Raw genomic sequence first — 13,274 nt, 5'->3', positions numbered from 1 at the left:
GATCCCACAATATTCAGAGCCCAAGGAAGGAGGAGTTTGTTCGAATGAGACGAGGAAGTTCTACTGGGGGTAGCGAGATGGCACTAGGGCAGCTGGGAAGACCATAAAGAAATTTGTCGGTATTTCATCACCCAGAAATTTCATCTGCGGCGTGTGGATGTTGTGTCACAGCGAGGCGAGTGTCGCTGCGATATGGCGCACCATCGGGTTAACGACCGTGGAATGGTATGCATTTCTAGACATTGTAGCAGGCATCGGTCACGTGCTTTTAGCAAGGCGACACGGAAGAATGGCATTGCATAGCATAGCATAGAACAACACAGTATAGTTTAGCGTGGCAATGCATAGCACATCTTTGCATAGCATATAGCCTTTGGCATAGCAAACCGCAGCATGACATAGCATGGAACAGCATAGCGTTGAAAACCATAAAGGCATTGGTTGACTGGCATGGCAAAGCTTATATAACAGGAAAAGAGCATAGTATAGCAGTTTGTAACAATACTTTATGCTTCTTATCGTACAATCTTTGTATGTTTTGTAGGCCTATATCTTTATTCCTTATAATGCCATTGCGTATGGGTTTTTTTTTTTAGTTGTGCAATATTCTTCATTAAGCTTTTATTATTGCATTTCTAATGGACCATTGTTTGTATTTTGGGCATTGAGTTTGAATTTTTATCAGCTTTAATGCAAAAGTATCGAACAAAAACAAAAACGAACTTTGTAACAAGACTGCCGGTTTCACTGAAGTTTAAAGTGCTTGCATTCGTATACTAGTAGGCCAAATCATTACGTAGGCCCTACACGTCAACAATGGTCGCGAAAAGGTGTACTCTGTCCTGTGACTATTTCGAACGTTTGATATTTCAACTTGTGTCCATGAGAATAAGATACAAGGAATGAATATACGTGTATCTCACACTGGCAGAGAATAAGATACTACATAGCTATATAGTAGCCTGCATGGGCCGAGAGAGATAATGATGTAAGATAACATCGAAGTTGAATTTGTAAAAGGTGGTGAAAAGCTTAGAGAAATAAAGAGAGAGATAGAGATAGAGAGATAGAGAGGGAGAAAAAGAGAAAAAAATGATGAAAAGGAGAATTTTGAACTTTGGAACTGACTCGGTGCGGGCAAGATGTAGGAGCGAGAAGTGTGTGTTTATTTTTGTTTCCGTGCTGCGAATGCAAACGGTCTGGAACATGTCAAGCATCAAAGCCCGAATATATATCTATAATACATATATTTATATGCCACCTTGGATAAACAACGAGCGCCACGCGCAAGTCGTGAATACGATTCGCAGTTACAATGGACTGTCTTTCGACCGTTTGTCTCGTTCCCGCGAATACCCCCTACCAGACGTTGATGACACTTCTATACACATGCACCATGTTCAATATGGTGGAAAATGGAGACGGCTTTTATGATTTGTTTTCTTTTTATACGCCAAGGGATAAACGAAAAAAAAATCACCCTTGAGCAAACGTCTCTATAGTTTATACAATTCTGACAGAAAAATTTCCGGTGTCAAATACCGTGCTGTGAAAAATATAACATTAATTTTTTTCTATATAAACTTCCGCCGTGCGATGAAAGGATGGTTGTTGAAAGGACTCGGGGGGTATTTTGAGGCATATCAGCTCCATTTTACAAGATAACTTTTGGATAACGGAATCATTTTGAGCATCTTATGATTCTTAATAATCGCCGCAAAAACTATACAGAAATAATATTGTGAGGGAATCTTGTGTCCACGTTAAGAGAACAGCGGATCTTTCCACTTGGAACATTCTTCTTCAAGATGATGTTTGTAAAACTTCCTAAACCTGAGCAAAGACAACGGTTTCTTCTCTGAAGATAATCTTCGACGTGTATTTAAAACCATGATACTACTGTCGCCACTTCTATGGGTCCAGGGGTGATAGACCAAGAACGGGTTTCACTTCATTCTCTACAAGGTGCCTATATGGGCTGCAAATATACGGCAGCAAATATACGGCAGTCAAATAAAACGTGACATGATTTTAGGATGGGTAATCATGGAAGTTTACCCGGCATTTTGTGGCGAAGGTTCCTCTTAACCAATGCTAAAAAAGGTGTCAAAAGACATTTAGAGCGTCAAGAGCCTGATCCGTATCAACATCTAACCCACACTTCGAGAAGTTTGTATGTGTGTGTGTGTGTGTGTGTGTGTGTTGTGCTGTCGATTTTTCGACATTCGTCGTAAATACAGAAATCTTTAGTTACTCCGAGCCCTGTTGTACACTGCAAAAAGTCCGGTGTTAAATAGTGAACACCGAGCTGGTGTTAAATTTTCGGTGCTCATTTATGGTGTTAAATTAACACCTACGGGTGTCATTTCCAAATTTTAAACTGTTTTTTGAAGAGTTTCTTAGTAACTGCACTTCTTGTTGATTTTTAATTTAAACAAGACGATCAAGAATTTTACATTAAAATACTAGATTTTTGAAAAAAATGTGAAAATAAATCTACACCAAAGTAACACCAGCTGGTGTGGTCCCTTATTGAAGCTGGACGGGTGTTAAACCATTGATATTAACACCATCAAATATCAAATCAACACCATGTGGTGTCATTTTTGAATTAACACCAGTACAGTGTCAAAATAACACCAGGTACAGTGTCAAATTAACACCACGAAGTGTCAGGTGAACACTTTTCAACACCATCACAGTGCATTTTTAACACCTGTGGGTGTGGTCCTTTATTGAAGTTTGATCGGTGTTAGATTCAACACCCGTGGTGTTAAATCTAACACCGATGTTTTTACAGTGTATTAAAGTCGAGATCAAACTCAAGGCAGAAAATCAAACATAAGTCTCTGAATACTCAATTCTGATTGGCTGACACTTGACTTACGATTGATTTTCTGACTTGTGTTTGACTGAATCTTTTTTATGCAATAGGGCCCTGCCTTTGTAAATGTGAACGCCACTGGCGTTAAGTTGACACACCACATCCACCCACAGATAGTTCGGCCAGCTTATAATACCATACCAATGGGCGTCACTTAAATACCGCGTCATCAGTGTGATGGTGTGACATGCGTTTTTCAACTTCGATTTGAACGGAATAAATGAACTTGCGTGTTAGACGACGACGGTTCTGGCGTCTGTCTGAAACGAAACGCTTCTATCTTCATGTAGGCCCCCAATACTGATCACGTCGTTGATGAAGGCACATATACAGTGATCGTATTTAACATTTTGGAAGCGACCATTATGGTGTTTAATGGTTTGATATAGGTTCGTCACGACGCCATCAGAATGTTTTTTTGAGGCCACTTGGTGGTGGATGGGTGCAGTCATATTGCTCCACCCAGTTGGACTGGTGGCGTCGGCAACTTCTGAGGCGAGCATCAAACATCATTATGTAAATGTGAAGACATGCGCTGGTCGCATCTAATCGGATTTGGGGTCTAGCAAGCTAAATATTTGTGATGGGGTTTATCTATCTTCAGCTTGCCTTTGTGTTTCGTGTTCGTGCCAATACCAGAAAGAAGCACGTCGACGGCTGTTGTACGGAGGGTTGCTCAGATTGTAAGAACTGATGCAGGTGGCAAGTAAATGGCAAAAAGCTGTTGCTATGGCAACACAGCCTAAATATATGAATTTGCTTTATTTTGAAAGTTATGTGACTTTAAGCCTTCGGGTAAACACAACATAGTACCCTCGTCCTTCTTATATACTCACTTACATTATCAAGAAAAGTGCCCCTTAATGACAAATACCAAGCCCGAATTTTGTATATCAACAGAGATGTCGGCAAGTAGGGGATTTGGTTATATTGTTGTTTGACATACTGGTGACGACTTCAACCTTTACCATTTCATTTTCCTTCATGACATGACGCATATTTGCTGTTCTCTTGTGAAGGACTTTGAGAGTATTCCTCGCGCAAACCAGCTCCCAGATTCAAGAAAAAATGTTTGAAGTTTGAAGTATGTCGCTCCAGCCCTGTCCTCTGTTTAGTTGTCGACATCTAAAACATTTTCTTTTTCGTCTTGAAAACAGCATGCAATTTCGTCTGAAGAATAATAAATATGCTACTCGAGTGGATGTGTGAAGAGGTAATCAGAAAGCGCCATGCTGACTTGAATTTCTGACTGCAGAAGACAAGTCAATGATTTCATTCCCAGCGAGATGAGATCGGAAATGCATCGAGACATTGCGGCACTTCCTTCGCCACATTTTCCTCCCAGTTCTGGGTAACTTCATGGCAAAATAACACACAGGTTTTCGCATTTTCCTACACTTTGTTCCTAAATTAAGATTTCCATGGAAATTCTATTTTGAGATATCGCTCGTAGAGTTTGTCACCCATTGGAGCAAAAGTTCATTATTTCCTTTACGCAGCCGCGCCCTTCTCTCTACCGCAAAGGGAGAGAAGAAGAAAAAAAAGAGGAGCAAAAGAAGGACGAAGAACTGCAGTACCTTTTAAAAAAAGAAACAAACGCCAACCCCCCCCCCCCCCCCCAAAAAAAAAAAGAAAAAGATGCAGCGACATCGAGTGTAACTTTGTGGCATGGAATATAGCAGTGAAAATACGTAAGGAAAAGGATTTGTATAACGGAGACTACATGCGGCTTGGCCGACAGTAACCCCGATTCTCGGAGTGTCGTTATGTGCTTAATTACGCAATTATCTCAGTCTCGTTCTATTGCAACGTTGAGGGTAATGGTTAGGAGATGGCAATTCGAGGTTAAAAGAATGCCCAAATGACGTTGTCCATAAAGTCCACGAATGGTCACTCAAAGATTACATATCGAGACAACCCAAACTGCAGAAATGCTCGTCGGAGGGGGGGGGGGGGTCTAGAATGTGAGTTAGTTCTTATATCTATAGGTCTACATATATTTGCCGTTTGCAAACAGCTATCTTGATGGTGGAAAACAAACTGATCAACCCTTAAGAAACAAACCAAATTTGCCAAGTTATTGTACGATTTTGTTTTCTTCGAGGGAGTGGGGGGGGGGGGGGGTGATTCGAGACACCAAAAAACAGCAACATATCTTATTTCTTAGGGGGAAAATACATGATTTTCCATGGTGACACGATAACTCGTTCTGCAGATCTGCGACTGCGTGCCAATCAAGGCGATTTTGTTATTCTATTTTCTTGTTGTTGTAAATTGTTTGACAACTTCTCTGGAAAAGAAGTAATTTTATTGCAAAACTTTATCGAGGATCGAGTACCGAGTTTTGATTAGCAGCTTGCTTCGCCTTTGCTCTTTGTGTGCTAGCAAAAACGTTAACCTCACAGTATTCTATACACATGAGTTTTCCCCTCTAAAAAAAAATGATTTGCGAATTGTTAATTTGGTGGCTGTTTACTTCTCTGTCCGTGTTGTTTGTTTGTTTTGTTTGCTTTAAACCGTTCCATACTGAATTCTGAAATCCCCATTGACGAAATACACACGCCACCAGGTTCCCGTATGGAATGGATTAATATCTACTATGTGTACCATTTGAAACTCGAGCAATGATTTTGACCTATCTGGCACATACGCGTGCCAATGATTTCGTGTGAAGTCTTGCCCTGACAACTAGTTTACTGTCTTGAAACTAGACCCTCTCTTCCGATGAAATGCATCGAAAAAAAAAATAAGTCACATCACTAAACGAAGTCAAATTCATGGGTATTGATCTCAAGACCTAGTAATCAAAATCATTTATAAACCCCGTAATAATGATAGGTAATCATCCATACATAGAACTCAACTGGACGCAAACGTCCACTGTCACCAGGTGGAGAAGCCTTGTGGAATGTTTTTGTTGTTGTTGTTGTTGTTGTTGACAGGGAAAACCATGGTTATGAGTGCATTATGCAAAGATATGAATGACAACGATTCAACGTTACATTTAGCAGACTAAACTACATGTACTGGCAAATTAAGCTCGCGACGCAGATCTCCCTGTACCACCCTTGGATATCATGCATGTGACAGAGGTTTTTTTTTTTTTTGGGGTGGGGGGGTTGTTTGTTTGTTTGTTTGTTTTTTTAACGGGCGCCATTTCTTCGGTGCGATATCACCGCAGGTGCCATCCGGGTCATTCCACGGTCTCCGTGGCCGTTTATAACACGGAGTCAGAGCGTTTTGCTTACTGCGAGAGACATGAACGTCTGCATGGATTCACCCCCGCTTTGTGGGTTCAATGACCTGTTCTTCATCGCTATGATAACGTGGTAGGCAATATATGTATTTTTATCACAAGGAGAGCTCTACTCGCTTTCCTAACAAAAGTAAACATAGTATTCGAAAGAAGTTATATAAAACGCGTATTTTCCCCATATTACTTTATCCCTACGACACGAGAATCAGAATCCAAGACTTTAGGAAAAGATCATAAAATTCATTGTGAAAGAAAAAAAAGATAATGAACGCCGATCAGGTTTTGGGGATAATCAAAATTCTCAGGGGTCCAGTTATCATGCTGTTTCAAGGCCTACCTCATTTGAAATTTGTTGTTAATTTCGTGGAATGTCCTAATGAGAGACAATTGGTTGAAGGTAAGTCAAATGAAAGGCATTCAATAGTATTCATTGGACAAAATTGCAGAAATAAACATTAGACCGCACGGACGCGCAATTACGCGGGCGAAACATGCAGCATCAGCATCATCAACCACGCAGTCCGACGATTAGAATGTCGTAAACATTAAACAGAGATTGCAGTTTATAAAGGGACGTCGTTTAGAAGTCGTTCTGAGTCATAGCAGACATCTTAAAAATCAATGGCTTTCAAAAGTGCCGACCTATCAATGAGGAACTACCTTGATGTAAAAATGCATGCAAACAAATTTTAACATAATATTACCAATTTGAAGAGAAGCTGGTGGCACTCAGGAACACACACGTCATTTCTGTGATACTCGGCAATAATCAAGACACATCACCACGATCGTTTAGGAGGAAAACCAACAAGAGCTGACTGTATTCCTCGAGCGCCATATTGTGTGCACCTGTTCTCTAGAACCAATTCATGATACGCGAATTTGCATATACATGCATATTCATAACATACACGAATTTGACATGGTTTTGTAATTCCATCGGTTGCGGAAATAGAACATCGAATGTGACGTACAACCATATCTGGTAGGGTTTTCTTTTCCGCTATGTTTGTTTGTTTGTTTGTTTGTTTGTATGTTTGCCTTGTTTGCCTCTGATCTTACCCTGATGTTGTGGCTGCTCCTGAAGTTTACGACTCGGTCTGTGGAGATAGCGCCACGATATATACAGTGTAGACAGAAACGTAAACCGCTTTGTTCAGGAATGTGCGATATCATTTTGGAAGTCTGGCAGCTGCTACATACGAAATAACATTATTCCTCGGGGTGTGATTACTGCAAGTCGAATTCTTTCGTAGTCCATAGCGTATAAACGACAAACAATGCTGCGGTGTGACGTACCTTCTGTGATGGCAACACCCTTATCGATGAGGACTCCCATCAACTTTACTATCCGTATTACTCATTGATGTCCTGTATCTTACTTTCAAATTCCGTTGTCTTATCTCTTAGTATCTTTGTAAAGTGCTATTTGACATTGTACATCTATTTTTTTCTTGTTCTTCTTCTTTTTTTTTTGCGCATGGACTATAATTTTTCCACAGACTTCAGCCTGTTTTAGTGTGGTCAAAGTATCACCACGCTGCTTTGTATTGAAAGTGGAAGGTATGCATAATGGAGAAAAGAAAAATCTTTGTTCAAACATTTTGAAAGAAATTCAAAGTCAAAGGGGTGGTATAGTCTTGGATGACATGAGGAATCAGATCTTAACTTTTTGCAAGATGATTAGAAACCACGTATGAAATATTAAAGAGCATAATTATATTATGTCATTCAAAGAGGATTTCAAAGTTTATTTGATGGAAATTGGTTCTGAAATGGCTGAGATATCCAAACGCAAAGTAAAACACAGTGATCCAAATGAGAGATGGGTCCAACCTTTTATTAGGACCTTTTTGTTTTTGGATATCTCAGCCATTTCAAAACCAATTTAATCAAATAAACTTTGAGTTCCTCTTAGACGAGTGCGCTCCTTCATATTCTATAGAGGTTTCTCATCTCTCTCAAAAAAAAGATGGAGACCTAAAGCTCAATATCAACTAAAACAACACCATCCCTTTAACTTTAACCCTGTTGTAACCATCAGCAAAACGCTGCAAGAGATATCGGGAGCAATTTAAAGCACAAGTATTGTAAAGATTAAACAGTAATGATCTTCTCAGTGCCTATAGTTGGTAATACAAGAGCGCATTTTAAACCATTAATGACGTGTTAAAGTCTACTTGGGTCTTTCCCTATGACACCCCCTTCCCCCATTCATATTAACTGCGCAAAGGGATGGGATCCCGTTGATGATAAATCCCATGGAAGAGATGGATAGAATGCACGTAAGAGAAATCTAAAGTCTTTAAGACTGACGGGGCATCAGTCATGCAGGTTAGGAAGAGGGAAGAGGGAAGGGGGTTCATAATGGCCCATTAGTACCACTCTTAGGTCCAAAAGTTTAGACGCTTCTCAACACTGTTTACAAAACAGGTCCAGTTCAATGAACGAGATAATGTACTTCTCTCTTTCTATCTATCTCCATCCGTCCTCGTTAAATTGTGTGGAGACTATTTGGCCACGATATACAATGAAGGAGAGAGAAAAAAAAAACAGGCAAGTACAAGTGTTTTCATCTCGTCTTTGTGTACGGTGATTTGACAGCGTATACACACGCGCAATGTGTATCAATCGATTTTTCGGGGCTCCGCTTCTTTTATGCTTGTGAGATGTAGCACGAGGGCGCTTTTTGTGTGCGCGCTCGGGTCTGTGTGTTGATACCTGTCGGGGGTTTGCCTTGTCAAACTTGGACCCTGTCTTTTCATTCACTCCCTGCTCTCTTTGGACTTACTTCATTAACTTCATTAATCACCCATTCAAGCCCAATGGGATTACGGGTTTTGTCTAATCTCGCGACAATGGCGAGTAATCAAAATTAAAAGCCACTTAACTCCATCCCCTCTTTCGTCCGTCTAGGGGTTATGCTTTTATTTTTTTCAAAAGAAAGCGAGAGGGGCGGGGGAAGTAACGATAAAAGATTATAGGTCGAAATGGCTAGATTCAAAATCGGGTATTGACACTGGATACACGCAGTCAAGATCAGCCAGTCCTCTTCTTCATGTAATGAATAACAGAATGTGTATAGTCATCTAGCTGAAGAGGTTTGCTGTAAAGCTTAGGCCTATACATTGTATAGTATCACTACATTTGGCAACACCTTTCTCGTTAGTATGGTTCCAATTTTTCACACTGATTAAAATAACGTCGAAGTCGAGTATTGCTGTCCTAAGGGAAAACGTTCAGTTTTGCTGGATGGCCATGATCTATTATAATCAGAGCTGATTCTAAGTTCAAAACACAACGTAGGCCCTATAGGAAAAATCTCGATGACTTGATTTTTGTGTTAAGGAGACATCAACGACATAATGGTTAACGTATTTTTGACACAAGTTTGATTTTCTGCATACAAATATATATATATATATATATATATATATATATATAGGGTACCTATATATATATATATTGATATATTTTGATTATATGCATAGATATATATCTATCTTTTCATTCTTGGGCTATGAGCACTGCAAGGTGGACCTGTGCGCTATACAAGTAGCCCCTATTTAATATCATTATTATTATTATCATTATTAATCCTACTTTTTTTAAACGTTACGTTTGGAGAAAATAGTGTTACCGTTTTTCGTCCATTTCCACGTTCTCTAAACCTACTAGTATTATAGCACGTGCAGCGTAGTTGATAATGTTTGCATTATTCTGAAAGTGTTTCAGACAATAGAGATTACATCAATAATATCGTGGAAGAAGCTGGAAATGGCGGAAATACATCACACGCACGTGCGTGAGGCCGACAAAACACTTTTCCTCCCAGACTACACTCTGGTATAACCTTGACCTACAAAAGAAGAAAAAAAGGAGTCATGCAGCAGAAACTCAACGACAAAGTTTGTTTTCACGAGGTTCCTAAGACATGCACTCATGACACATGATTTTGGTCTGTCTATAAGACTGCGGTAAGTTGTTCTTGTTGTTTCCATCGAAGACATCACGCTTCCGTTGTTGGCGACATGATGCTCATGTACTCGTACGAACTACGTTTATCTAAATTTAGACGACAAGCATACACCGAAAGCCACAGAAACAAAACGTTATACCGTAATCCTCCGTATGCGTGTTAGCTACCGTGTATGACAGGGCGATGGTTTGAACGAGACTCGCTGGCTTACCAGCCAGCCACATGAATTGCAGTTAACCCTCTCGAAACCGATTACATTGATGTATTAATGCTATCGGCATCTTGCGAAGTATCGTTGCAGGTGGACTTGACAGAGGTAATGTTGGCACATGGCGTAAGTCAGGTACACACGCGCGCGCACACAACACACACACACACACACGCAAAGCCATCGAGTTACGGGCACACAACGCATCACTGGAAATCCATTTATAGTATTGTTATTGATGCCGCCTTTGTTTTGTGGGGGAATGTCCTGGTCCTTTTTTGTCATATATCCGGATACCTAGAATTACCGAACTATATGCCTACACTGTGTAACATACTAGTAATACAGGCTGTCCTTGATCTATAAATACCAATCGCATAGTAGGCCTTATTATTTCAGGAAACCCTATAACATACATATCCATTCACGTGGATGGGTTTCGAGAATATAAAATATACAAGTATATAAAAATAATGGGATGTATGGATATGCTATTGTATATCATTATAACATGCGTACTGTTCATGGTCACTCTGGAAAGTAACTAAATAAATCTCTCATAAAAACAAAACGCACTGAAGAAACTATTTGACATTAATACATACGCAAGTAAGACTATTTTGAGGAATGTCTCTATATCTACCTTACCCACGTGGGTATTGTATTTTACAACAACAAAACATAGACAGGCATTGACAGGTACATGACTGTATCTCACACGTACATTGTGTTTTGACATTGCAGTGGTGTACAAAAGGTTGGTACAAGGTGTACCTACGTTCAGTCCATTGAAAAGTCTGTTATTGGGGAATAATGAGATAGAACTGGAGTCTCGAGATGGTGTCTTACCTTTTGAAGGATGTCCCTTGATGAGGTCACAGAGGATCGGCACTTGGGCGAAATAGTTATCGCTGGCACCGGTTACCGTGCTACACTGTTCCATCTCCCGCTCGTACTTGGCTTCCAGCAGCTCGACGGTGTGATTAAATAGATCCATTACTTCCTTGGGCACGACTTCGGGCCCGTCGTCGATCGGTGGTTCGGTGAGGCCCAGCTTGCTGAGGATTTGTCCCTTGATCGCGGCGATCCGCCGCGTCTCGTATTCCTCCAGGTCGAACTTGCACTGCCCGCCCGCCCCTAGCCCGGCGATTGTCAGTAGGAGTATCGTAAGCCCCAGCCACGACGTGGCTAAGCAGTGAAAAGATGCACCATTACCTCCGGGTGAAATCATGGTCCCACGTTTTCTCGACCAACGCTCTACAAATAACAGAAACCTTCACAGAGATGTAAGCTAACCCGATGAGGAAAGAAGGAAGATGCCTGTGATGAATATCCACAATCTTTTGGATGGAAACGAGCCTCAAATAAAAAGGTTTTCGCAAAGCACTCAAATCAAATTGGAATGTTGTAATAATTTTATGTCGTATATTTTTCTTTTGATTAGTCAATCATATAGAGAACTGAATATCAGCAGGTGAAATTTGGCGATTATCAACCTCATGACACACTTGTAAGTGCGTATGTTGTGATGCTGAACATCTTGCGCAAATACATCACCAAATAGGCGAGAGTAAGTCCAAATCTTGTCCACCCGAGAATTCGGAGATGAAAAAAAGACCAATTTTGTTTTGCCCGAGAGATTTTGTCGTATAACTCTTGATACAATCCTTAGGATCTGGGAAATGCAAACAGAAACTAGCAGACAGTAGGCCAAGTTACAAGCACAGCTCCTCAATGGAGTTCTTCCCTGCTCGGCTGTCACGCCTCGGATGGGTTTGTTAGCCTGCTACTACTAGTGAGTTACATTCAGCACGAGCTCCTGCATTTATATACCAGTTCCGCGAATTACCGGTGTGGGTAGGCCTGTGTAGCCCGCGTCCTCGTGCCAGACACCGACGTCTGACCATGAGAGCACTTGTCTTGTCGTCTGCTACGTCAAAGCAGGGTGCAAACTCCAATCAGGGATTTTTTTTTTTCTTTCTCTCTCTCCCTTTCTCTCTCCGCTATTGGCTTCACTCGCGATGGGTCTCCAAGCATGGCGGTACACAATACATACACGTGAGCATTGTCGGTGTATATTGTGTGTGTGTGTGTGTGTGTGTGTGTGTGTGTGTGTAACCAGGAGGTACAGTCGGATAGCTGCCAACACTAAGTACACATACTTTTTTTCTCTGTTCGTTTTTTTTTTTCTCTCTCTCTCCTTTGGCCCGAAGTTCACCTTACCCGTCTGTCCGTGTGAACACACAGCCAACCGGAACGATGTTGCGTAGAAGCTCGGCGTTCATTGGTTGAAGGGCGAGAGGAAAAGTCACTGGCAAATTGTGACGTCACACGCGAAAAGTTTTCGACCAGTTCACTTTCCTGTGAGGGGGTATCCCTGCGTTGGCGGGATAGGAAACTTTAAAACAGCATTCATTTATTACGTCTGAATTAATACACATGCACCACATATCCGTCGTTCTCTGTAAGTCTGGAAAACATTCGCCGTCTAGAAACGCAGACAGGTTAAATTTCTTTGAATTTCGATGGCAATTCGACGAAAGATTTCCTTTCCATTTGGCGATGGGGAGGGGAGTCATTCTAAAATTCTATACTCCAATCATTTGCCTGTATATTGTAATTATGATGATGTTGTTACAGGTATCGTTCACTAACCTTCACCCTTAATTATTATGTCAGTAACAGGTGAAAATGTGTACTTTTCGTTAAAAATGATATTTTGTCGAATTTTCAGCTTATTTTCTTTACATCCTTCCTCATAAGTTGTCACAAATAAGCAGTCTTCTCATCCGGCGATGGCGGCACTGAAACTTTAAAAATCCATAACTTTTGAACGGACTGACAGATTTTCATCACACTTTCACTGATGTGTGCTATCATTGTTGCATTCACTCATTCCATATGTAAGCCTATATTTGGTTTTAATTACCCTTTAAAACGATGACAA

At 40.7% G+C, this 13,274-nt stretch overlaps 1 protein-coding gene across 1 annotated transcript in view; it reads right to left on the bottom strand.

The window, feature by feature from the left end:
- Positions 1–12,041, bottom strand: part of LOC139739526 (transforming growth factor beta-3 proprotein-like) — a 53,596-nt gene extending 41,555 nt beyond the window's left edge. Inside the window, exon 1 of the mRNA XM_071650125.1 lies at positions 11,177–12,041. Coding sequence (XP_071506226.1) covers positions 11,177–11,558 — 382 coding nt within the window. The 5' untranslated portion in view covers positions 11,559–12,041. The remainder of the gene's footprint in view (positions 1–11,176) is intronic.
- Positions 12,042–13,274: the final 1,233 nt, after the last annotated feature.

This window comes from Diadema antillarum, unplaced genomic scaffold (assembly GCF_040938485.1).
Source record: "Diadema antillarum isolate AM-2024a unplaced genomic scaffold, OU_Dant_1.0 seq00000803_RagTag, whole genome shotgun sequence".
Lineage (NCBI taxonomy): Eukaryota > Metazoa > Echinodermata > Echinoidea > Diadematoida > Diadematidae > Diadema > Diadema antillarum.
Note: the sequence above shows the minus strand (reverse complement) of the source record. Positions and strands in the feature narration are given on the sequence as shown.